General features: G+C 41.7%; 4 protein-coding genes across 4 annotated transcripts; 2 read left to right on the plus strand and 2 right to left on the minus strand.

Annotated features, from left to right (window-relative positions):
* Positions 1–86: 86 nt before the first annotated feature.
* LOC119649622 (ATP-dependent RNA helicase dbp2-like) lies at positions 87–11,634 on the plus strand. Its single transcript, XM_038051855.1, has 4 exons — positions 87–380; positions 6,814–8,105; positions 10,290–10,468; positions 10,548–11,634. Coding segments are annotated over exons 1-4 (2,244 nt in total). The 5' UTR covers positions 87–378; the 3' UTR covers positions 11,319–11,634.
* Positions 11,635–16,983: 5,349 nt separating this feature from the next.
* On the minus strand, positions 16,984–18,560 carry LOC119649626. Its single transcript, XM_038051861.1, has 2 exons — positions 18,360–18,560; positions 16,984–18,193 (listed from the first exon to the last, which is right to left on the minus strand). Exon 2 carries the CDS (start codon positions 18,191–18,193, stop codon positions 17,261–17,263), a length of 933 nt encoding a protein of 310 aa, XP_037907789.1. The 5' UTR covers positions 18,360–18,560; the 3' UTR covers positions 16,984–17,260.
* A 4,184-nt stretch (positions 18,561–22,744) lies between these two features.
* Positions 22,745–24,407, minus strand: LOC119649922 (proline-rich protein PRCC). Its single transcript, XM_038052325.1, has one exon. The coding sequence runs from the start codon at positions 24,059–24,061 to the stop codon at positions 22,811–22,813; it is 1,251 nt and encodes a 416-aa protein (XP_037908253.1). The 5' UTR covers positions 24,062–24,407; the 3' UTR covers positions 22,745–22,810.
* Positions 24,408–24,465: 58 nt separating this feature from the next.
* LOC119649923 (transmembrane protein 60) lies at positions 24,466–24,939 on the plus strand. Its single transcript, XM_038052326.1, has one exon. It carries the CDS (start codon positions 24,541–24,543, stop codon positions 24,928–24,930), a length of 390 nt encoding a protein of 129 aa, XP_037908254.1. The 5' UTR covers positions 24,466–24,540; the 3' UTR covers positions 24,931–24,939.
* Positions 24,940–25,213: the final 274 nt, after the last annotated feature.

Below are 25,213 nucleotides of genomic sequence, written 5' to 3' on the forward strand. Positions count from 1 at the left end.
AAAATTCTGTCAAGTCGTGTTTCATTCAATTCTATTTGATAATGCAAACTATTTAGCAAGATTCTTAATTTGATTGAAAAAAAAATATAATTCTAAAATTTATTTGAAGATAATATTAATATAGCAATAATAGTAAAATTTGAATAGAATGATTTCCTAAAATTTATTTGTAATAATAGACTGTGTGAAAAAAAATCTAGTACGTTTGGACTGTAGAAATTTGGTTAGCCCTAGTCGGGTTGGATTTTCATCATTTGTGTCTTGGCCCCCGTGAAAGACGGTAGTGTGTCGACCTAGTGCCAGAAATTATCAAAAATTTAAATAAGTGAAAAATCTGAGTTTATTCAGCTTGTCAACGCTCATTTAATCTCAATAACAATGTAAGTATACAGGAATTTTATCGTAGTTAGCTGAAAATGAGGAAATTCCTTTTTTTCTTAAAAATTTTCGTTTTTTCCAAAATGGCTGCCATTACATTCTAATGAATTAAGTCTGATGTCTGCTTCATTTTCCGATATATTCGGGCTATGAACATTCTGGGCAGTTGTTTTGCTATTTGAGAAAATTAGCTGTATTTGGAATTTCTAAATGTGGTACTTTTTATCTGGAGGTTAATAGAATTTTCTGGAGAAGTCCACTTATTGATTTTTCTGTGTGGAATTTGTGTTCATAGAAAATATTTTTAATAGAGCTAATGGTGCAATCGTTTGGAGCTAGCCAGGGCTCATGTTAGCTAAATTGAAAAAAAATTGAATCGATTGCTTGGCGTACACTTTATTTAGATGCAATGAAGGGATGATTTTTGAAAAGAATTTGTCATTTGTTTCCATGGTGAAATGATTACAAAAGGTTTTTTTTTAATCGGAATCTGCCACATTTACAATCTATTGCTTCTGGGAACAAGAGTTTTTAGAGAATATTAGGAAAAACCGTGAGTCATATTTCGGGCTTATAAAGTGAAAATTATTCCTTTAACAACTTCCGAGACTTCGCGCGCAGACTCTGATTTGCCTGCATTAATGCATCATCTCGCTCACACGCACGAGTCCCATCTTAATTGAAAGCAGTACTGTTCGCACAACTATTGCAGAGACAGCTGGCATATGCAGCTAAGTGAAACTGGGGAATTTCTGGCTCATGCAAATGGGATGGATGCCGCTTTGACGTGGAAGCCTGCGAGATGTGCGCTATGACCGCGGGTGAAGCGGGGATCGAGTGTTGCTAGGGCACTTGCATTAGCTTGCGAGCTCTGTTGGGAGCCAAGTATAGCAGCACATCTCCCCAGTAGGGATGAACACCCAAGGCAAACTCCCTGACATTCTACTATCGCAGTATCGAAAGTGATTTTTATCGATTTATTTTCTAGAAGCACGGCTTAAGGCTCCCAAGAATAGACATAACTGGTCACAATCAAATTAGTGATTTCCCTTACTTTCGTAATATTTAGAGTGTCCCCGATGAACTTGAGGATACTTAACCTATTTATTCCGCAGCTCAATTATTCTTCTTTGGATCGAGACGCGGCATTACTGTGGAACTTTTTTCTATCGAATTTTCTTTTTACAAATATTGCTGTTGCCGTCTGCATAGGTGGTGGATAGTGAATTTATTTCCTTTTTGTGTCAGTTGATGTTAACTTGACCTGACTGATTGTGCTCTACCTCACGTCAGAGTTCAACAAGCAAATTTTTATGTCAGATGATTTTCACTCTTCAATAAAGTAATCGCTCGCTGCCGAGTGCGAGGATTATATGGCGACAATATACTAAATGGGCCTTAATGTTAATATTTAGTGAGTGAAGTTAGTTCCAAAAAACGAAGATCTCCTATTGTAGATCTATAACTGAAAGGAGCTCGTGGTTATATTGTAATCTCTATCCGTCTTCGTATATCTGGCCAAATATTTGTCGTCGGGGTCCACTCTCCTATTAATCTCTTCCTCTGCTTGTCTACGTTCGTTCACAACTGAGATCTTCAATAATGTTCACTTGAAACATGCACTGCGGAAGAAGTTGCAGGCGTCTAAGAATGATGCGAACCTTGCTCGTTTTAAGACCATGCGCTCCACTGTGAATTCAAAAATTAAAAAAAAACGCATAAAAGGTATTTATTGAGCGTGGAAGCTGCCTTTGCCCGCGGTAACTTGAAATCCTTTTGGTCTTACACTCGCAATTATCGTAATCCTACTCAATCTCTCCCTTCTTCTATCAGTTTTGCTGACTCCACTGTCAATTCCCCACAATAGCCCTGCGACATTTTCTGCACCTACTTCTCTTGCGTGTTTTCTCTAACGACCCCTTCACCATCTACGCCTCTTCTAACTGCAGACTGCTCCAAATCTTTAGCCATTCCTCTCTTTACGCCTTCCTTGGTTGAGTTCCTAATTGTTAATCTTGTCCCCAATGTCGGACCTGGCCCCGATGGGTTTCCCAACCTTCTTAACTGTAAAAAAAACATTTCTCTGTCTATAATCTACAACAAACGTCTAGAAGAATGCTACTTTTCCAATCTCTGGAAAGAGACCCTTGTCCCTATCCTCAAGAGCGGAAACCCTTCTCTTGTTGTGAACTACCGAATCATCTCTCTTCTTTCCTCTTGCTCCAAAATCCTGGAAAGATACGTCAATGAATGGTGGACCGGACACTTCGTTCACCTCATTGTCAAAGAGCAGCATGGTTTCTCGAAACGTAGATCTACGGCTTCAATCCTTCAGGTCTTTATCAACTTCGTTGCTAAATGCTTTAATTCACGACAGGAGGTACATGCTATTTATACTGATTTCTCGGAAGCCTTTGATACCGTTGACCATAATCTCCTCTCCAAACTCTCATTACTTAACTTCCCTCCCTCAATCATCTCCTGGGTTTTCTCGTATCTCTCATATCGTTTCTGCAAAGTTTCTTTTCATGGTTACTCATCTCGTTCTCTTCTTCCTCTGGCGAAAGGTCCCCAAGGGTCCATACGGCCCCCTACTCTCTTCCTGTTTTTTTTTTTATCAATGACTTCGCCTCCATCCTTACCTGCTCGTGTTTGCTTCACGCAGACGACCTTAAATTATTCGCCTCTATTTCGTCTCCGCTAGACTGTGCCCTCTTGCAATCTAACCTTGATAATTTGGTCCGTTGATGGTCGGCCAACAAGTTAACCCTGAATGTCAGGAAACGCCACTGGATGTGTGATTCGCTTAAACTCTGCTCTATTCTCGTAGTGGACAACCCCTTTCACTACTGACCTCCCTCCAAGACCTGGGTGTAATATTCGACGACGAACTTCATTTCAATTCCTATTTTGTTGACATCAATAGAGGTTCCAAAATGTCTGGTTTTATCCTACGTTCCTCCTCCGAGTTTACCCCAATTCAGCCCTCCTTAACACTCTTCAACGGTCTTGCCAGAAACATCTTTGGATATTGCTATGTAGTCTGGTCCCCCTTCCGCATCCGTGACTGTCGCGCTCTTGAAGCTGTACAACGCGAATTCACCCGGACACTCCTACGAAAGAACCTTCCACGGGTTGACTATCCGTCACGACTCCGCACCCTCAATCTCCTCTCTCTGCAGCAACGCCGTATCTTCCTTGACATGTGTACCCTTTTCAAACTCTGTGGTTGCCTGATGGACTGCTCTGCCAACTCGGATATTACTTTCCGCACCGCCTCCCATAACGCACGTAGTGCGGACATTTTTGAGGTACCATTCCCGGAGCCAGAGATTTACTTTCACTCCCCGGGGCTATGCCGGTCCTACAACGCCCTACAGCTTCAGTCCTTTGACTCTGTCTCTAGTTTTAAGCGTTGGCGGGTATGTTAGGTAAAACATTTTTAACATCCCCCTTTGTATGTATGGGGATTTTGTCAAATTTCGATCATATGTTGCAGTAATAATACTTCAGAAGGATTTATTGCTACGAATACAAGGGTGGCACACTAATTAGCACATCATTGCTGTGCAAATCACAACTTCTGGCATGGCGCGTGTCTTGTTTGAAATTTGCCTTTGAACAAACTAGCAACGAAAGAGTTTCCAGGTATGGTAAATGGTGCTCTGACAGCAAATTCCGGTAAGCTAAACCGGGTTCCCCTTGGCCTGGGCAATAAGCTCGACTCCATATTTGCTAAAACAACCACATATTCCACTACCGTCACCGGTGTACCGAAGATACATTTCCCTATTGGGAGGACGTCGCATATAAGTTCTATCATCGGGCCCGCATAAGTTACGCATTGATTCCTCACTCCAAGTCACAGAATTCCAAGAGAGTCAATATGGTTTTTGACGAACTCTATCCTACATGTGTTGACTTTTTTTCAATTTTTGACTTCCGCTGAGGTTTCTTCTTCGCTCCGTTCTGGCAGAAATATTTGCATCATAATCTTGTATTGTGGGTCTTATTTGCGTGGAAGTAGTGAAAGGATCATACAATGATTGCCGAACAATTAAAGGGTCTTCTCTTTTTAAGGTTTTTCTTCGTCTATAACGCCCCGTTAGTGTTTAATCGCATTTTCAACTTTTTTGCGCAAACACCCTGTGGACCGCTAATATTTGTTGAGTAGAGTATAGGAAAGTAAGCTACAGGCGATAATTGTTGCAATAAATGACTTCATCTCGACCTTTTTAGGAAGCTAGTTTTGATTTTGATTATTATGGACTGCTTTCAAGAATGAAAATATTTCAATCTGTAAGCGAAGAAAATTTCTGAAAGTGACCCCTGCCGACCAAGCGAAGCATTTTCTGCATGCCTAGCTTCCTCTTCACAATTGTTCGCATACTCTCTCCACCGGTGTTAAGTTCCATGGCCATCTTCCTCATTGGTCGTTGGCGATGATGAGATAATTTACATTTGAGTGAGCTCATGGCCACTTTCGCAGTTGCAACTCGGATGTAGCGGTGCAGTCGGGGGACTCGTCTAAGCCGATGCAAACATTTCCTGTAACCACGTGTCTCATGGAGAATTGTGTTAGGTGACAATTTAATTTTTTTTTTCACTCGACCGGCTCTTTCAATACACGAGATCAGTGTGTGTGTGTGTGTGTGTGTGTGTGTATGGTGGGGGAGACGAGATCAGTGTACCCCACGCCCTTTTCCGGGATTATTTCACTTCCTGTATAGCTCCTTTCTAGTAGACTTCCGAAGTCTATCGACGCTTCGATCGTATTCACACTCTTGTGGTAGAGACAACGTACATTTTTTGCTAGAAAATCCAAGAAAAAAAATTATTACCCGATACTCTCCTGTATAGACCGAACCACCCTCAAAGGGATTGACTGGTATGACGAACTCAAGAAGATCGAAGTTCAAATCTCACTGGTGGCAGAGGGATTTGTTATGACTGCATGGCGGATACCAGTCGACTCAGCTGTGAATGAGTACCTAAGTCCAATCTCAGGCGAGCGCAATGCTGACAAAATTGCTCCTACAGTAAACTGTAGTGTACTGTTACGGCACTTGAATGAAATGCTCTAACACACTTCAAGGCCCTGATCCAATTCTTTTATTATTTTCCGAGTTGTCACAATCTCGGCAGATGCCGGATTTTACCTAATGCTAGCACTAAGTGCCAAGCATTTAGGCTCGAACGATCTTGCCTGCTTAAAAACTAAAGGGGCGCTGGTTTGAACCAGACTGCGAAAGTCTCAGGACATCAAGGGAAGCCGTGGGGGGTTTAGGTACAATGCCTGCAGCTGACTATTATGAAAATCACAACCACCCGCTCGAGATGCCAAATTTCTTTGATTTTCCGAGCCAGTGGCTCATAGTTCACCTCCTTCTCCACGTATTTTTGTTCAATTTTGCTGTTATGATATGATGGGGATAGCAACATCAATAATATACGCGGAGCAACCCGTCTTGTCAACTAACAGTACGTCAGGCTTGTTATATGCGGTATGGCGGTCAGTCAGAACTTGCCGATCCCAGAACTATCCGCTTGCGGCTCATCGGTGAATTGGGCATGTTACCGTGATCAACCCATCCTTGTATGCAAGGTTTTGATCGATAAACTTACATACAGCATTATGCCTGGTGATGTATTGCACCGGTGCCATAACAGTGCAGCCAGAAATGAGATGGTTCAACGTCTCTAACGCCGAACCACACATTCTGCACTGGTTGTTCTCCACCCGTTCCTTCATGATGAGCATTTATAAGCTCGGGTGGCGACCACGTCGTCCTGAATTGCACACATGAACCCCTTCGTCTCAGCTAAGAGCTCCCCAACACAGCCATCTGTTCGACAAATGGCTGCCAAAGACAATTCACGTGTTTACCGTGCATTCTCTTCGACTTCCATTCATCGATCCGCTCTTGGTCCGACTTCACCCTATTCCGAGGACTGAAAGATCGATCCTTCAAGTGGAGTCAGCCCGCAGTCTGCCTTATAGACAGCCACGTGCAAGACACTCGCCTGTTCTTAGCTGTAAAAATAAGCGCGCAGCACCGTGCCGCCAAGTCAACCACACCCCTATCTCCGATGTCACAAAGCATGATGCATTCGGAATTATTATTATTATCCTTGCAGGATCCGGATGGATCAAGTGGTTAGAGCACTGGGCTATCGTAGCGGAAGGTTCAAATCTGACTGGTGGCAGAGAGATTTGTTATCGTAACTGGATGTCGGATACCAGTCGACTTAGCTGTGAATGAGTACCTGAGTCAAATCAGGGTAATGCAAAACTGACTGGTTTGTGACTGGAATATTCTGGGTGTCCTGATTTAACCATGTTTCATTTAATTCAAGCGTCTACATCTCACTTTTTTGCTCTAAACTCTACAGACAAACTCAATAAAATGAATATATTGTTTATTTTCTTTCCAGGTATAATCGAAGTGGTGAACGTCCGGCTGGAAGTCGTGGTGGATATAGAGATGGTGGTAGCCGGCCTGGTGCCCCTGGCGGTTTTCGAGGTGCTGGCCCCTACCCACCCAGAGGAGGAGGTGGTGGATTCCGTGGTGGAAATGTTGAACGGCCAGATCGTCGTCAAGACGACAAAAACAAGCAACGTGGTGAACGCCTTCGTCGTATCCGCTGGGAAGAAGTGGAACTGACTCCATTCCGCAAGAATTTCTATGAGCCATGCGCGTCTGTTATGGAGCGCCCTGCTGAGGAAGTTGATCACTTCTTGAAACGGAATGAAATTACGCTGAAAGGAAAAACCATCCCATCGCCATGTATGGAATTTACCGAGACAAATTTTCCGGATTATGTGATGAATGAGTTCAAAAAGCAAGGCTTTAAGAAGCCAACTGCAATTCAGGCACAAGGCTGGCCCATTGCCCTGAGTGGCCGAGACATGGTGGGTATAGCTCAGACGGGATCGGGGAAGACCCTCGCGTATGTACTCCCGGCTGTTGTTCATATCAACAATCAGCCGAGATTGCAACGTGGAGATGGGCCGATCGCGTTGATACTCGCACCCACTCGTGAACTAGCCCAGCAAATTCAGCAAGTGGCAAACGATTTCGGTTCTTGTACTCATGTGAATAACACCTGCATTTTCGGTGGCGCTCCAAAGCATACACAGGCTAGAGATTTGGAGCGGGGCGTCGAAATCGTTATTGCCACTCCTGGACGATTGATCGACTTCCTAGAACGTGACACGACCAACTTGAAACGTTGCACGTATTTAGTTTTGGACGAAGCCGACCGAATGCTTGACATGGGTTTCGAACCGCAAATTCGTAAGATCATTGAGCAGATTAGACCAGACCGACAAGTTCTTATGTGGTCTGCAACTTGGCCAAAGGAAGTTCGCAATTTGGCAGAAGAATTTCTTGACAACTACATTCAGATCAACGTTGGTTCTTTGAACTTATCAGCGAACCACAATATTCTACAAATTGTTGATGTTTGCGAAGAATTCGAGAAGGAGTCAAAGCTCGTGAAGCTACTCACTGAGATCTCATCAGAAACTGAAACCAAAACTATTATCTTCGTTGAGACTAAGCGTCGCGTGGATGATATCACGCGAGCAATTTCGCGTCAAGGTTGGAAGGCTTGCGCCATTCATGGTGATAAGTCACAGCAGGAACGAGATTACGTCCTGAATGCATTCCGTACTGGACGGCAAACTATTCTTGTCGCGACAGACGTTGCCGCCCGCGGTTTAGGTAAGACAAATTTGTGTTTCAAATTCAAACGTTGAACAAGAAAGGTTCATTTCCTAACGGAAATCTACTTGAAAGTGACAAAATTTGGTTAAATTAATCGATCTGAAGTCAGTCAGATTGTGGCCGTGAAACTTAAAAAAGGAAAAGTGGACAATCTAAACAATTTTTTTTTACTTAAATTCCTAGTAGCACGATGGAAATCGAAAACAAAAATTCACTTGGAAAAATCTCTTCAATGCATTTTCCAGATTTAGATTCTAGCCCTTGCAGGAACTTCCAGTATTCACAATTTATTCAAGATTTTATGAATATATGTAGTTCTTAGGAAGGAGCCTCAATAGAAGAGGTTCAGGTTTCATTCACAGGCACACTACTGACAACGCGATTGGCTGAATTGACAGGAGGTCGGACAGAAGCCGTCATCGAGGTAACTTCACACACTAATCTACACTTGCGGTGAATACTGGAGAGATGTAGTTAATTTCGACTCTTTGTTTTACGGAAATAGAGATTATCCGTTACGGAGTATATTTTGAATGTTATAAAAGAGATAGTGAAAAGTGGGTTTATGCGGGACTTAATGCGGGATATTTTCTTTCGTAAATTCTAACAAAAAGGCATTATGATTCGTGTGTATGTATAGTAGTTGACAATTGTTGAATAGTAGGAAACAAAGGACCAAGGAGCAATATGTCGAGCGCAATGTCCGTTCGTGAAAATTCATTTCTTGTTTTCGATGCCACATTACACTTTGCTTTTGAATGGATGCAAAGGTAAGTTGGCCCCCATCGGAGATGGTTTTCTTATTATGGAGACTTAAGGTCCCCCGTTAACTTAAGTTTTGTGATAGTTTTAAGAAGTGTCTTCATTTCACCAATTTTGTTATAAGTAATGCTAGTTCATAAGGAGTATTTTATGGTTATCTATAAAATTATAGCATTTTGTTGCTTCTAGCAACTGTGATGGAAAGATAACGGCTGCATCCCGCAGTCACAATCAGCGTTCCAATAATGCTCCTGTTTAGTTGGAGAATCCACCAATGTGTTCATTCGTGGCTTGTTTGCACCGTTGCTCCTCTGGTGCTTGATAGTGTTAATTGGTTCCGTTCGAGAGAATGATTTCACGCGCGATCCAAACTGCTGTACTTTTAATGAAACGCGTGATTTGTTCGCGCTCATAAAATTTGTTTTAAGTTTACTTTTGAAGGACATTCCACGGTAAATATCAAATTCCAGCAGACGTGAGTCAGGCTGTGGATCTGCACTCAAATCTTAGTGGCCATCGACGGCAGATTTTCTTGAGAATATTTCAAGACTTCCAGTGAAATCTAATCTATTTGTGCGACCAGATTTGGCGATCAGGGAAAGGGATAATAATTATATGTCCGATTGTTGACTAAGTCGGCAATCTATACATTAGACACTTTTTAAGTTAACAACGAACCGTAAATTTCGATTTAAAACAATTTTGTGGGCATGGAATCCACATGGAGGCGAGGAGGGTCTGCTAAATTCACATACATATGCATAAAACAATAATAGTGCCTTATTAAAAGTTAAATAATTTATTTTATGTAATGAGTACTTTTGAAAGTATGCACCATACTAACTGCAATAAGTCCAGACTTCCGGCCAAATTAGTTTGACTGACGATTTATTAAGCGTACAAGTCATTGTACACCATTCATACACTCTTAATTAATATATTAAAGTAGCACCTACATAGATCTTACAATTGTACATAAAAGAAACAAAAATGGACTTCGATTTTTCTCCTATGTTTTAATCTGTGTTCAAAACTATCGGAAAATAATGTTTAGAGAGTAAATCGGTAAAAATCTCCAATTCTTGTGAGAAATTGTAATACGAATTGCAAATTAGACTCATCATTTGGATAGAGAATTTGTTTATTTATTCATCCGCAGGTAATCATCCGGTAAGTATCATCCAATTGATATAATTTGTAACATAAAGAAAGAAAACTCTCAAAGTTCTAAAGCAAAACTCAAAGTCGAGGTCTACTTCATAAACAACTGTAGAGAAAAGACAAGAAAATCGAAAAGAAATTTTTGTTCAATCTTCCTTTTGCAAAGCTCTTGTTTGATCAATTGTTGTACATCATGAAAAAATAGTATATTGGAACTGTCCGAAAAACCAAAATTGAGTGAATGTTTTCAAAATCTAGATGTCGAAGATGTGAAATTTGTAATCAATTATGATTACCCATCAAATTCTGAGGACTATGTTCACCGTATCGGTCGAACAGGTCGCTCCAACAACTTCGGAACAGCGTACACACTGTTTACAGTTGCAAATGCAGCAAAGGCTGGAGATTTGGTGCAGGTTCTGCGTGAGGCTAATCAGGTATGTTGTAGTTACCCGATCTCAAGTACTTGTGTACGCTAAAGTGGTTTTAGAATTTGACTGAATCATTTCTTCGCAGGTTATCAATCCACGACTATCGGAAATGGGGAAGTTCGGTTCCGGCTTTGGCAAGAATCGTGGCCGCTTCCAAAACCGTGGAGCCGGCCGCATGGGCAATGGTGGCATGCGCGATGTTCGAGCGTACAACAATCCCGGCGACCGAATGGCTATAACCAACGGAGGTCCTCGGGATTACGGTAAAATGAACGGATATTCAGTTCCAGTACCAAAACCACTAGCTGAAAGTATTAGAACCGATTATCCGAAACCTACCAAGCGTCCGCACGAAGATGAAAGTTACGAAATTCCAGCGAAACGTTCAAATGGTCAAGTGTCCCGATTCTCGACGGCTGCCAAGGCAGAGGCTGAACCCGCTACAAGTACTGCTAGTGGCACATATGAAACACGACCTTCTACAACGGCAGCGTTACCCATTCCTACTAAGCCAGCCAGCAGCAGTTACGAAGAAAAGAGGCCGCCAACCGCATACACCCACAGTACGGCTAGCACACCAACTGTACGCGTCAGTCGTCCACCACCTGGACAGGCTTACCCCGGTGTTGTTGCACATGCTTACCCGCCACCACATGCCAGCATACCAAGATCAGCAGCCGGCCCACCAGCGAAGTACATGCACCACGCATACGCCCCAAGCTCCAACCCAGCATCAGTACAAAGCGGCAGCGTTTACCCGCCACATCATCACCACCAGTATGCTCTCCCCGTTTATGGTATTCCGCCGCCTAATATGTTTGCATATCCTCCTCCCCCATTACCTGTTAAGAATTAGATTATAAGCTGAATTCGGGGAGTACTTTTGTTTTTCTTTTTTCTATGATAAGACATTCTTTTTAGATAGTGTTATAGTTTATAGAATTGTCTGGAAGATGTGATCGGTGTTTGTGTTGCGTCGAGAATCGATGCGATATAGATTCCTCCATTTTTTATTTATTCTAAGTATAGGCATTAATATATGGATAACATTCAAAATGGTATTAGATGTGAATTCCCATGATTTTCGTTTTTTGACACAGGTTTTAAGATTTTTTTTCCAAGATGTTAACACTATAAAGAAGTATATAAATAAAAAACAGATTAATAGATTACACTTGGCGTTGTTATTTACGTCCTAATTTCTCTGATAAATCATTATCCGTCATTTGCGTCCCTCAATCGATTCTTTTTGAATTAATTGCTCGACTTCCGTTGAGATTTTACTACTTTCCTGTAATATGTGGCTTGACACTTTCCATTGAGACGATTTTCTGTGCATTCATCCGCTAACCAATTTTTTTTCTTGTTCACTACCTCGCTTTCTATGGATCTGAATGCAAACTGGGCACTTAGAGGTGATAGGCTCCGTTTTGCGGTTATGGATATATAATGGTTCACAAAAGTCTTTATACACCTACAAAATTTTCTTTTAATCACTACTGTTAATGTGAAAACCGAAGAGAAGCAGTGGAAAGAAGTATAGACATTATTTTCAAAACTATAAATTAAGACTACATGACTTCGAGACTAGCCCACAAAAATAAATACGCTATGAGCAAATAATTGAAGAACAAATGAAAATCACAGCCATAGAAACATAATAACTTTCTCTTTGCAAACTATGTAAAATTATTAAACTAGAATTTGGTTGCATTTCCATTGTTATCCAGGACGAGATTGCATGTTTAAAATTATATTTTGATGTGTATTCCGCGGGGATTAAGGACCATTCCTGTTGTAATCTGCGACGTAATCCAGTCTTTGAACTTATAGGTTTTGTCCGGACACCGCGGTCAAGTTCATCCCACAAATGCTTGATGGCGTTCAAATCGGGACAATTGTACAAATCACGTCTTATCGTTTGATGCTGCAGCTCTTTAGCCTCGTCGCGATGCTCGCCTGTCAATGTGGGATTATCGTATTTAGTTTCAGTTTTTGAATGAAACGGCGCGCTTCTTACTGAGTTACAATTTTTATTTTCGAAATTTTCTCCATATGAAAACGGTGCACAACTTTCGTGGCTGAGTTTCTATTTACAGTAAGTAACCTAGCGATATTTGAATAGGACGTACATTTTACAGCATGGAAAACGATCAGTTGACGCCTGTCCTTCCTTATTGTGTGCGTTCACATATTGTCACTTTTCGATTTTCCATAAATGCAAGAATGTTCACTTTTTGAAGAATTTCCACACAACATTTATCTTATAGATCATTGCTCAACCCTTCAAGGTAAGTTATTAACATATAAACGTATGTAGTGAGGCAGGGACTTAAGTCACCACTGGCTACGGAGGCCATAATACATATCATATTCAAGCGACAGATTCACAAAATCCCACAGGGGGTGGGGAATATTGTTGTAATTACACATAATTAGATTGTTTTAGTTGTCCTCACGGAATGCATAAAATCTGCGATCTGAGTGGACAAGAAATGTTAAATCAAGTTTTTTCTAGGCATATGCGAAGCATCAACATTTGGAAACCATATACTTCTATGAGTTGTAGTGGAAGGGTGTCTCATTCTCGGAAGGAGATATTCACCGATCTGCAACGAAAGACATAAAAGAATATTGTAGGTATAGGATAGATTGATGGACGCATTGAGAAGAATTGGGTTATGCTGCCTCATACTGCGGGCCATGGAATGAATGTTCTACCAAAATTCATTCATGTAAAAAACGACAAACACCGGGTTAAACTTCTCTTTAGTGTCCATTATTCCCTATTTTGCCGCCTTCGTCGCAAAGCGGGCGTGTCGGTTCTTCATTCAATCCATTATGTTCAGATATTTCCGTAGAGGATAGTGATGGGTTATTGACCTATTCAACATCATCAACGGCGCAACAACCGGTATCCGGTATAGGCCTGCCTTAATAAAGATCTCCGGACATCCCCATTTTGCGCCAAGGTCCACCAATTCGATATCCCTGTAAGCTGCCGGGCGTCCTGACCTACACCATCGTTCCATCCTCGTCCTCTTTTTTTCTACCATAGGTATTTCCCCTGTTTTATCCACAACCTGACAGTCATGCTATCGCTCATAGATTTCCACGTTATATAGGCTACGGAATCGTCCATCCCCACCTAGGGGGCTAACAATTCTTTAGTGGATGGATTCTTCTCTCGAACGCGGCCAAAAGTTAGCTATCTTTTTGCTAAGAACTCGCCGAGGAATAAATGAGGACTGTCAAGATCAAGATGTTGTTGGTTGGTTTTTGGGGTTGATGTTGCCATCATATATTTTGTCTTGCCTTCATTGATGTGCAGCCCAAGATCTCGTGCCAATTGCCGCCTGCTCGATTTGGATGAAGGCGGTTTCTACGTCTTGGGTCGTTCTTTCCATATTGTCGATATCGTCAGCATAGACCAGTAGTTGGGTGGACTTAAAGAGGATCGTGCCCATCGCATTCACCTCAACATCACGGATCACTATTTCCAGGGCCAGATTAAAGAGGAGGCATGATAGGGCACCCCTTGTCTTAGACCGTTGTTGATGTCGAATGGTCTCGAGAGTGATGGTGCTGCTTTTATGTGGCCTAGTCACTCTTATCAATTTCGTCGGGATACCGAATTCTCTCATGGCCGTGTACAGTTTTACTCTGGCTATGTTATCATGGTGTCCGGATGCCTGAGTGGTTGGAATACAAGGCTATCGAACAGAAGGTCGCGGTTCAAATCTCGCTGGGGACAGTGGGATTTGTATCGTGATTTGACGTCGGATACCAGTCGACTCAGCTGTGAATGAGTACCTGAGTCAAATCAGGGTAATAATCTGGGGCGAGCGTAATGCTTACCACATTGCCTCCTAGAGTGTACTGTAGTGTACCGTTGCGGTCTTAAATGAAGTGCTCTAACACACTTCGAGGCCCTGATCCAATATGGATTGTTGTGCCAACGATTATTATTATTATGTTATCATAGGCGGTCTCAAAATCCATGAAAAAATGGTGCAACTGATGTCCATATTCCAAAAGTTTTTCCATCGTTTTCCGCAGAGGGAAAATCTGATCTGTTGCTAATTTGCCTGGAATGACGCCTCTTTGGTATGGACCAATGATGTTCTATATGGGGCATATGGGGCTATCCGACCCAGCGGAGAGTATCTTATAGATGGTACTCAGCAACGTGATACCTTTATATTTGCTGCACTGCCTGATTTCTCCCTTTATAGATATGGGGCGGATAATGCCTCGTGGTGGGTGGTCAGGCATTGATTGGCTGTCCCACATCTTGAGCATAAATTGATGAACCGCTTGGTATAATTGGTCGCCTTCATATTTAACCAATTCGGCTGTAATTCCATCGACTCCTGGCGACTTATGAATTTTAAGCCGATGAATTGCACGGACTCTTCTACACTTGGTGGTGGCAGTATTTGCCCGTTGTCTTCAGTTAGCAGGACCTCCAACTCGCCGATGTTCTGGTTGTAGAGCAGTTCATCGAAGTACTCAACCCATCGCTCCAATGTGCCCATTCTTTCGGAAATCAGATTTTCCTCTTTGTCTCGGCAGGATGAGCATCGAAGTGTATAAGGCTTCATCCTGCTGACATGTTGGTAAAACTTGCACGCTTGCTGCGTTTGCTCCCTGTACTTTTCCGAGCTCACAGACTTGTTGGTTCTCCCAGGTTGACTTTTTCCGTCTATGAACCATTACTCGGTATGCAGCATTCTTCCGTTCCGTTGCTAGCTTACATTCTTCGTCGAACCAGCCGTTCCGACTTTTTTGCGGCTGAGGCCAAGTATCTTTGTGGCCGTACCAATGATAACGTTCTTCAGGTGATTGTGAAGATCATTTGTTGATGCTTCATCTTCAGGACTTCTGTTGACTGCTGTTATTGCGGCATCCATTTCCCTCTTATAGATGTTGCGGAGGGCTGTATTGTGGTTTCAGTGTTAACTCTTACCTGATTGTCAGAGGGGATTCTGGGTGGTGTTGTTATTCAAGCTCGGAGCACCATGCCAACGAGATAGTGATCCGACTCTTTATTGGCCCCCCTATATGTTCTGATATTCATTAAGGCTGAGAGTTGGCGGCATCCGATCAACACGTGGTCAATTTGGTTTAAAGTGGTCCTGTCTGGAGAGGCCTACGTATGTTTATGGACCGCTTTCCGCGCAAACCAGGTACTTCCAACAACCATTTCGTGTGACACTGCTAATTGAATAATCCGCAGTCCGTTATCATTTGTATTTCGATTTAAGCTATGGGAGCCAACGTATCGCCTGAATACGGGCTCCGTCCTTACTTGGCTGTTAAAATCCCCAAGTATGATTTTGATATCATATCTGAGGCAGGCTTCGAGGGTTCTTTCTACTGCCTCGTAGAAGGTATCCTTCTCCGACTCTGCAGTCTCCTCTGTAAGGGCCTGAACGTTTATTCGCTTATATTTTCAAAGCCGATAACAGCAAGTTTCATTTTTTGGCTGACTAAGAAACTATTCCGAGCACATGGTTTACTGGATGGCCATTATAATAAGTGGTATAGCGACTCTTCTCCAGGAAACCGGTCCCTGCCCAACGCATCTGCTGTAACGCTATTACATCAGCTCTATATTGGGGCAGGGTATCGGCTCGCTGTTTGGCAGCTTCATCTCTGTACAGAGAACGCACGTTCCATGAGAAAATGCGCATTAACATCATCAACAATGAAAGAGTGCACGCAATTTTTACCTGGCTAATTGTGTGCCGTTTCCCATTAAGCTACTCTTTGTCATTTGAGAGTCAATCTCGATGATGCACGTTTGCATTCAGATTAGTTGCTCCGTATTATGTAGAACATTCCAAACACCTGCTCTGTGGCTCACCACACAATGGCGAAGAAATCAAATTCAGCATCCTAGTTGTACTCACATACTGGCTTTATTCACTTATTTTCCACAAGTCCTATGGGACACCTAGGTGCAACGATCGAGAACGTAACAATTAGAAGGTCATTGAAACGTTCCAATCAGACCAAAGGAAAAACTTCAATATATATCGAACAATCTTCAAAACAGTTGATCACTCTTGGTTTAGAGTTAAATATGAAGAAAGCAGAACTTTTTCCTCTGACCCCAATCAGATAGGAGCGCTCATTTGATTAAGTTACAACGGCTTGCCCAGAGCTTATTACGTTTATGGAGGCGTAGATGTGCTGGATCAGACGTATAATTAACTACATCTATGTTTGACATCTTACCTATGAGCGAAAATTGCCAGAAAAGGACTTTCAATGACATGGCTAAGTTATCTCTATAATGATATCTGGCTAGCTAAGATTATCCTGAACAATGATTTACAATGACACCCTGAAACCTCTCAACTCTGCCTGAAAAAAGCTAAGGACCAGGGGAAATGAGAACCAGACGGGCCGACGTCACTACTGAACGTAGCCAAGTGAGTAAAAAGATTTGGTAACGAAATCGTACCTAAACTTCTCTACTCTAACGCTCCGCATTCAGAGTGAAACGCATTTTCTCTATAATTATTTACATAAATTTATTATACTCCTGAAATAAAATAATGAGAATATGCCTGATACAAAATATAATGACGTAAACAGCATGTACAATGTACTTATCAAAGGATCCCCTTAAAACAAAACACATGCATTGGTTACTTAAATATTTTAACTACTTCCGTACTTCCGTCCAGTGCAACCAGTGCACTTCCACAGGTTGCACTCGATTTAACCTTGACTAACTTCATAAAAAAGGTTTCATATAATACATACATTCATTTACAAAACTTAAATTTAAATGTACATCATTTCGGCCATGGACGACATTTTTTTCGGTATATGTACAAAGGTTTCGAAGTAGCTGGCCAGCTCGTCGATCGTAACGTCACAAGCACTAGCTGCCGATGCGTTTATGCGGGCCTGCTGTGAACACGAAGAACCAGAACTAGAACTACTTGCATCTTGCCGACAGATGGATTGTGTGCTTACTTTTGATTGCGACTTCTTATGCTTTCTACTATCCTTACCCTTACGTAGATCTACCGACTGTATAGTTGTAAACTGCTTGCCATGCTTCCGCCTGTCCACGGAGATTGCGCTACCAGCCTGCGATGTGGACGAAGACACTGACGATGATATGATATCACATTCTTGCACAAGTGCTTTGAAGTCGAGAGAATTTGGTTTGACTGATGCGAAGCCGCGGTTCTGCTCCTCTGCCGGACTCGCACTCTCCTTGATGGTCAGCGATTCCAATGTGGGGCAGTCATTTAGGTCATCGACGCAATCAGCAGACCGAGACTGTCGACGGGTGTACGGCGTTAGTTTGTGCTTCACGTGGCTGTGGTGTATGCAAGTGCGCAATACCTTCAGCACGGGATCCTTCAATAGAAATTTATTAGAAATGTGCCTATGCTTGAATTGTGTTTGGTTGAGAATTGTGTGCTCAATTGTGCCACTGTTGGAGCACGACTCTGCCAGGCGCCTCGCACACTCGCATTTCGGTCCAAATAACTTTAAGGGGTCACATGATTCGCTTCCGTCCTTCTCGGCAGCCAAAGCGAAGAACGGATTTCGGCTGACGGGGAGATTGTCATCCGAGATTTTAGGTGAACATGAAATTGGAACGATTTCGAGCTTTTGCAGAACTTCTGGAAGACGACTTTCCTCCTCTGACATCTCTTTACTGTCAGAGTTCATGAACATTCGAACCTTACTCGATTCCATCTAAAAATACAAGGCATAGTCCTTTGTTAGCATAACAAGTGGGACGAACAACGGGAAGTGCAATTTCCTCCAAAGAATGACAACAGAATCCCGTCCAACAAATATCAACAACATAAAATACGAAAGTGATACGAGTCCAAATTATCAACTCATCGTCAATTATCACCTTTTAGTTGCCACAGTTTTACGTATCGCATAGTTTACACGCACTTCGGCCACCGACAATATGAGCGCGTAACATAAAAATTTCCTAGCGCCGAAATAAGCTCAATATTTATTATCCAATGCGAATAAAAACAATGAATCATCTAGAAGCGAAAAATTAAAGACAGATAGTATTTGTCAGCCATTTTTTCACTGGATAGAGCATTGCCAGCATCATAAGTACCAAAATTGCGGCGAAATGACAAAATAGGTTATGCTGGGCGCGAAAGAATTTTCAAAAGCAGCATATTCTCAGGCTATCTTCAAAAAGGTATGAATTTCGTAAAATCTGCACCTAATCTCTTCTGAAGGACGACTGAAAAAGGCGGAATGATTACTTACTTTTATGTAAATGCCAACGAATCATGAAATTACTCCCACTGTCTAGTTCTGTTAAGTTTTTCACGATAAATTTAATTTTCCAAGAATTGAAGAGCATTCCAATTTCAATCTATATTCATTGATTTTTAGGATTGTTGTTCATTAGTCTTTATACAGACAGACAGACGAAAACAAAGTAGTAGAGCTTTGTTAACAAACACGATTTTGTTGCTCTTACTAAGTAAAAGTGGAATAAAAATTGTGCCATGGTGATAACGATAGTTCCACATATTCCTTTTGTTGTTTAATTAATCAAAGTTAAGTATAATGTAATTATTATGTGTGTGATATTATTATTAGAAAAAGGAAAGGAGGCAAAAGGAGTAAAACTTGCTAGGAGGGCGGAAACAAAAGTGCTCTGCCAGGCGACACTTACAGGTAGAATTGGAGGAAGGAAAAATCGCGAACGAAAATTTAACGCCAAAGGGCTGGAGGCTGCAGATGCTAGATAATCACATACTTTCAGTGAACAACAAGAACCTCTTCATGGTTTAACTCGTCCCTGATAGGGGATGACAGGTGATTATCTGCGAAGATTAATTCCTTGGCATCTTATGTAACGAAGATTCTAGGTGATCAAGTGGAACGAGTAAACCGTTTAAAGCTGATAAGATTTCCAAGAGCTAGATGCTCAGGTATTCTGATCTGCAAACCTGGATAATAACCATAATCCCGCTGGTGACGTAAAGGACTGACTGAGGGGATATCGGCTGGGAAGTACGGGGGAGGAGTAGGTTACTTTCCCTTTGAGTTAGGACCCTTCAATCCACAAACAAAAATTTTGTTGCGGCCAAGCTTTGTTCGAACTATGGCGGATTTACGCAGTCTTTCTGTATTTTGTGAATGTATAAAAGAAGAGCGTTAATATCTGCGAACCATTTCGGTCACGCTGCTCCCAGGGTGGAGATGAGGCAGCGTCTAGTGATGAGAACCGTAACCCGTCTTCGGCCCTAGCTAATTCGTGCCTAAAAATAAGACAGATTGTACCAGGTTGGGAGTTGGGTAGGGTTGATAACCATACACGGAAAATTACATATTATGGACCGACGAAAAAAGCCTCGGACTGGATGAATTTTAAAAAGTTGAACTCAGCAACGAAAACGTCAAACCATTTTTTTTCTCATGAAACAGACAGTACAGAACAGGAACAGCTAAGCAGCTAGGCGATAACCTGTCCTAGTATAAGGCTAATGTTACTGCGTTACGAGAGTCGCACTGGTCAGAAACCGGCTTCCTGAAGTAAAACCACTCGGAGAAGTTTACCTAATCGCCCAATGAAACCTACTTTTATCAGCTTTGAAAACTTTACGCTTGCGAAACAATTTTGGAAATGGAGCCGGTATTCAGGCGAAACGTTGACTCCTATAGTGTACATAAAAACACCAATGATAACAGGCTACGGATTTTTTAACTAGCAGTGTCACACGAAATGGTCGCTGAAAGTAGCTGCTTTGCGCAGAAAACGATCCAAAAACAAACGTTAGTCTCTCCGGATAGGACTACTTTCAACCAAAATGACCACGACCACCGATATAGACTCGGATCACTATCTCGTTAACATGATGCCCCGACCTCGAATAACAATATCACCTCGAATCCCCTATTACAATCAGGGGAGAATGAACGCTGAAGCCATCCATAATAAAGTCCTTCGTAACACTTCTAAGGGGGAACTGGATGCCGTAATAACCGCAGCTAAGAGAGGTTCAGCAAATGAAGTAATGACAAATGACCTTCACAAAAGTCGGAATGACTAACTCGACGATGAAGGTAAGCTAGCAACGGAACGGAAAATACTGCATGCAGGGTAATGCAGCAATTTCAAAGAACACGAGCATGCACAAAAACAAATGACGAACTTCGCTGAGCGGAAGAACCAATAGGTTTATCAACTCGATAAGTACAAGGAGCAAATGCACCAGGCGCAGAAGTTTTTCCAACAATTCAACAGGATGATGTAATATTTGATCCACCTAGATGTTCATCGTGTCAAAGCAATTTGTTGACTACTTTTTATGAACTGCTCAGCAACCAGAACATCAGCGAGTTTGAGGTCCCGCCAATTGAAGACGACGGACAAACGCCACCATCACCTTTAACAGAATGCAATTTATCGATTTAAAAATCGTATGTCGCTAATGGAATTACAGTCGAACTGGCTAAATATGGGGCGGATTAACTACAACAGGTGGTTCATCAACTTATGCTCAAGGTTTGGGGCAGCGGATCAATTCCTAATAACTGCAACGAGGCATTATCACTCGCATATATGAAAAGGTGGATTATCACCCAGTGCAGCAATTATAAAGGTATCACGTTGGTGAGTACCATTTATAAGATATGCTCCTATATTTTGCTAGGCGGGATAATCCCATACGCACAGGACATCATCGACCCATACCAAAGGGGTTTCACTTCAGGCAAATCAGCAACAGATCAGATTTTCTCTCTGCGGCAAACGTTGAAAAAACAGTTGAAAAATGGCAATTAGTTGTACGACTTCAAAGCCGCCTATAGGCGAGGTAAAATGTGCACAGACATGACAGAATTCGATATTCTGTCTAAATTGATAAGACTGATGCGAATGACCCTGACCATATTGATCAGACTAGATAAAAGCACCAGAGTCACTCTCGAGACTCTTCAAGGGTCTAAGACAAGGAGATGTGCTATAATATATCCCCTGGTAAAAAAAAGATCGGTGATGCTGATATTAATACCAAGGGCATCATCTTGTTCAAGTTCAACTAACTACTGGCCTATGCTGACCATGTCGACAGTATGGAAAGAACAACTCGAGGTGTATAGCTTGAGCACTCTTGAGCAATCTCTAATGAATAAATTAACCATATATAGTGGCAACATCAGCACCCAAAACGAAGGAATCAACAACATCAAATATCATTGGTCCACTGGAAATAATGAAGACAAAAGAATCCGACTTTAAAATCGTTGATAATTTTTCCTATTTAGGGATGAAAATCAAAGCCGATAATAGCTATCCACCAAAGCTCAAGGTAACTATCTTGCCAATCCTCATGTATTCCTCGAAGACTTGGCTTCTTAGTAAGAAAAATTGCAAACTGTTAGTCGCATTTGAGAGAATAATCCTTCGAAAATTTTTCGGAGGATGGACGATTCCGTAGCCTATACAACGATGAACGCCATTGAGAACCCACTAGCTAAGATTGGTTTAAGCATTGAAGTTAATAGGAAGTGATCAAAAGGCCAATTGAAACAACGATAGCATGATGGTGATTTGAGATCTTCTCGATTACACCCGGACGGAAGTCTATGACGGGAATATTGAGCATTTTATTCAGACCAGATTACCCACTATTGAACGGGACAAAGGCTAAAGAAAACAAGTTGGAACACCGGAAGCTCGACGTTTCGGGTATAAAAATTATCTGTTGATCTTATGCGAGCAACTCTTTATGTACGTTTTTTCATTCGTACATAAATATTGTCATTATCCTCCGTTGTCCAGATAGCTGAGTGGTTAGAGCACACTTTGTCGTTCGGAATTTCACTGGTGGTCGGTTCAAATTTCACTGGTGGCAGTGGGATTTGTATCGAGATTTGACGTCGGATACCAGTCGACTCAGTTGTGAATGAGTACCTGAGTCAGATCAGGGTAATAATCTCGGGCGAGTGCAATGCTGACCACATTGTTTCCTACAGTGTACCGTTCCTATTATTATTATTTGAGAAGACTGATGAAGTTTCACAAATGAATAACATGCAACCAATTTGCTCCCTGTTTTCTTCTATGATCAAAGTGACGCGTTGAAGATCCTTTCTCGGACTACATTGACTAACTCCTAGAAAAGCTTTTTTTCGCCGTCGCTATATGGGGTATTGTAGCAGAATTCCTTGCCCAATATGAACCCCTTGAATAATTTCGTCGTATTCTAGTCACTTCAAAAACAAAACAGCTGCGTTCATAATAAAAACCATTCATAATTAGAACTTATTATAATAGAAAATCGTTTTATTATTATCGATATTTTACTAATGTTCAAACTTAGTCTAAAAACCATATTTTCCTTGAGTTTGTCGTCTGGTATGTCGGTTTGCTGACCACATTGCCTGCAGCTCCAGTTCATTGGCTTTAGCTTGGTGCGCCAAATAAGTAATTTGATGTTTTCGTCGTGTTCCAGGGGATGGCTCCTCATCGACTAACACCCCTCTGGCTTGATAAGAAGTCGAAGAAGCAAGCGCCGTTCTTAGCCATTCATCCTGATTTGGAAGAACTTGATTAGCAGACAACTCGACTATGTTCATTTCTTCCATCTTCTGCCGCTTCGCACGACTTCCAACCAATGCTTTGATGGCTCTATCGTCGAAGTTCACTTCATGCGACGTAGAAGGTACTTGGCTGTCGTAAGTTGCAGGGTTTTCCACTTCAGAAGGTTCCTCATATTTAGTTTCCAACATTTCGTTAACTCTGGATGCCGCAGTGGCCATTTGTGCAGCTCTTTTCGCAACCATAGCATTTATCTCGTTAGCACTGACCTCAGGGAGTTTGTGTTCTGTGTTAAGAGAGAAGAAATCGCCACCGTCAGCGTCGCTGTCTTCACTATCGCTACCATGCGCAACCAATGCTTTTCGCTGTGGAATTTGTTTGCTTGGCTTTGTTGCAGGTTTCTTGTTTGCTCGATTCTTTACAGAGTCGGGGATGAGCGAGGTGACGCTTGAAGTTGATGCCCCTTTTGAAGTGGAGGGTGTATCTTTCGCTTTCTGTAGCAGCATTTCATGTCTTGGTTTGGGCAATAGACCTAGGAGTCCTGAAGACTTTTTTGCTTCACTTGTTGATGGCTTCACCGTCGACGGTTTGTCAATTTCAAGATCTCTGAATTGAGATAAAGACGGTATCGTGATTTTAACAGGACCTTTTTTTGGTGCTATCGGAGGCGGCTTTTCTTCCGATGGTTTCTCTTTCTTGTGTAAAAATTCATCATCCTCTTCAATGACTTTACTTTGACCAGTCTCGGCCTTTGGCTGGGGCAATTTGTCAAATGCAGGAGTAATAGTGTCTTCTTGTGTTTCTTCTGTGGCTTCATCTGATATGCTGGGTGCTGGCAAATTTAGGAATTTTTTCGTTGGTGTTGGGAGAACTAGGACGCTGTCCAAATTCGGGACGGATTGTTCGTAATCATCGTCGTCACTTATATGACCATTTAAACCGCGTTCACTTAAATTTTCGGGCTTCGATGGAGTCTCTTCATTGTCTGTTTGGCTGTCTTCGTCGCTGCTGTCGGCATATGCTACCAAAGACATGATCCTCGCACAATTTTTCCAATTTATAAAACTGTTTACGAGCTAAACCTTTCTGGTGTGGTTGACGTTTAGTGAATAATTTGACATGTGAAAGATTTCGAAAATTGCCAGTTCCAGGGTGAATAATAGAATTGTACCAAAAGCGAAACTTTTGTTTTTTAAAAGATTTAGCGAAATAAATTTAAACATGTCTATTCGCCAACATGTTATAAATACTTCTATTTGTCAGCATGTTCATATTCACGCCAGCAGTTCTTTTAATTTACCATATTTGAATAAAATATGCCTTATGATCCCATGATATCTCCCTACAGCGTATTCGAAACTGTCTGTGTCATCTTTGACATTCCCAGCAGTGACTTTGCGGTTAGGGAATTGTCTAAGCTGCGGATTTGATGTTTGTTTACAAACTTTGGAGGTAGATCCGTTGTTTATCGAAGCATAAAATCTGAGGAAATATGTGATACAACGCTTTCAAAATGACTCTTGTGCATCGCGCGTTATTCACATGGTTCGTCCTGCTCGTGTTCCTGATATTACTCTGTCTTCGCCTAGAGCCACGAAGCCATTGGAACTGGTTCATCGTCTTCATCCCTCTGTGGGTTTTCGATACCATTCTGATCATCTACGTCATGATTAAAATCATAACCAAATGGAGGAATCTTACCAGGTTAAAGGAGTTATTGATCTACTATCAGTGGTACATTGCCGGAGTTTTGCTGAAAATCGCCGGCCAAGTGATGATCTGCCTCAAATTAGAGTATCAACATTTAGAGCTTTCCATTTACGTGACAATGATTCCCATCTGGATTTTATTAGTCTCAACTATTATATATGTTTTCGTGATTTTAATTAAGAGTAAACATTAGTGGTAAGAATTACAGTGTTTTAATTCAAAATGATTAATGGAGTAGCTAAAAACCCCTAAAACAATTGCTTGTGGTTGATTTGACTGGATAGACCTGAAACTGACATCAATCGAAAGATAATTTTTCTTTATCACATTTTCAGGCCGATATGGGAGCTAAGCAATTTATTGAGCATTGTAATGCATTTTTATATACATAAACCTCTGAGATTCACACATAAGACATAAAATTACGTCTTGGAAGCAAGACGAATTTGGTTACATTTTTTGGTTCACATTTGAAA

The sequence above is a fragment of the Hermetia illucens genome, chromosome 2 (assembly GCF_905115235.1).
Source record: "Hermetia illucens chromosome 2, iHerIll2.2.curated.20191125, whole genome shotgun sequence".
In the NCBI taxonomy this organism is placed as follows: domain Eukaryota; kingdom Metazoa; phylum Arthropoda; class Insecta; order Diptera; family Stratiomyidae; genus Hermetia; species Hermetia illucens.

Bases quoted from the DNA above. Each gene is read 5' to 3' on its own strand.
- LOC119649622 (XM_038051855.1), top strand. The intron at 8,106-10,289 runs GTAAGACAAATT...TTCAAAATCTAG, and splicing joins CGTTGCCGCCCGCGGTTTAG to ATGTCGAAGATGTGAAATTT. The intron at 10,469-10,547 runs GTATGTTGTAGT...ATTTCTTCGCAG, and splicing joins TTCTGCGTGAGGCTAATCAG to GTTATCAATCCACGACTATC.
- LOC119649923 (XM_038052326.1), top strand. From the start codon at position 24,541: ATGACTCTTGTGCATCGCGCGTTATTCACATGGTTCGTCCTGCTCGTG.
- LOC119649626 (XM_038051861.1), bottom strand. From the start codon at position 18,193: ATGGAATCGAGTAAGGTTCGAATGTTCATGAACTCTGACAGTAAAGAG.
- LOC119649922 (XM_038052325.1), bottom strand. From the start codon at position 24,061: ATGTCTTTGGTAGCATATGCCGACAGCAGCGACGAAGACAGCCAAACA.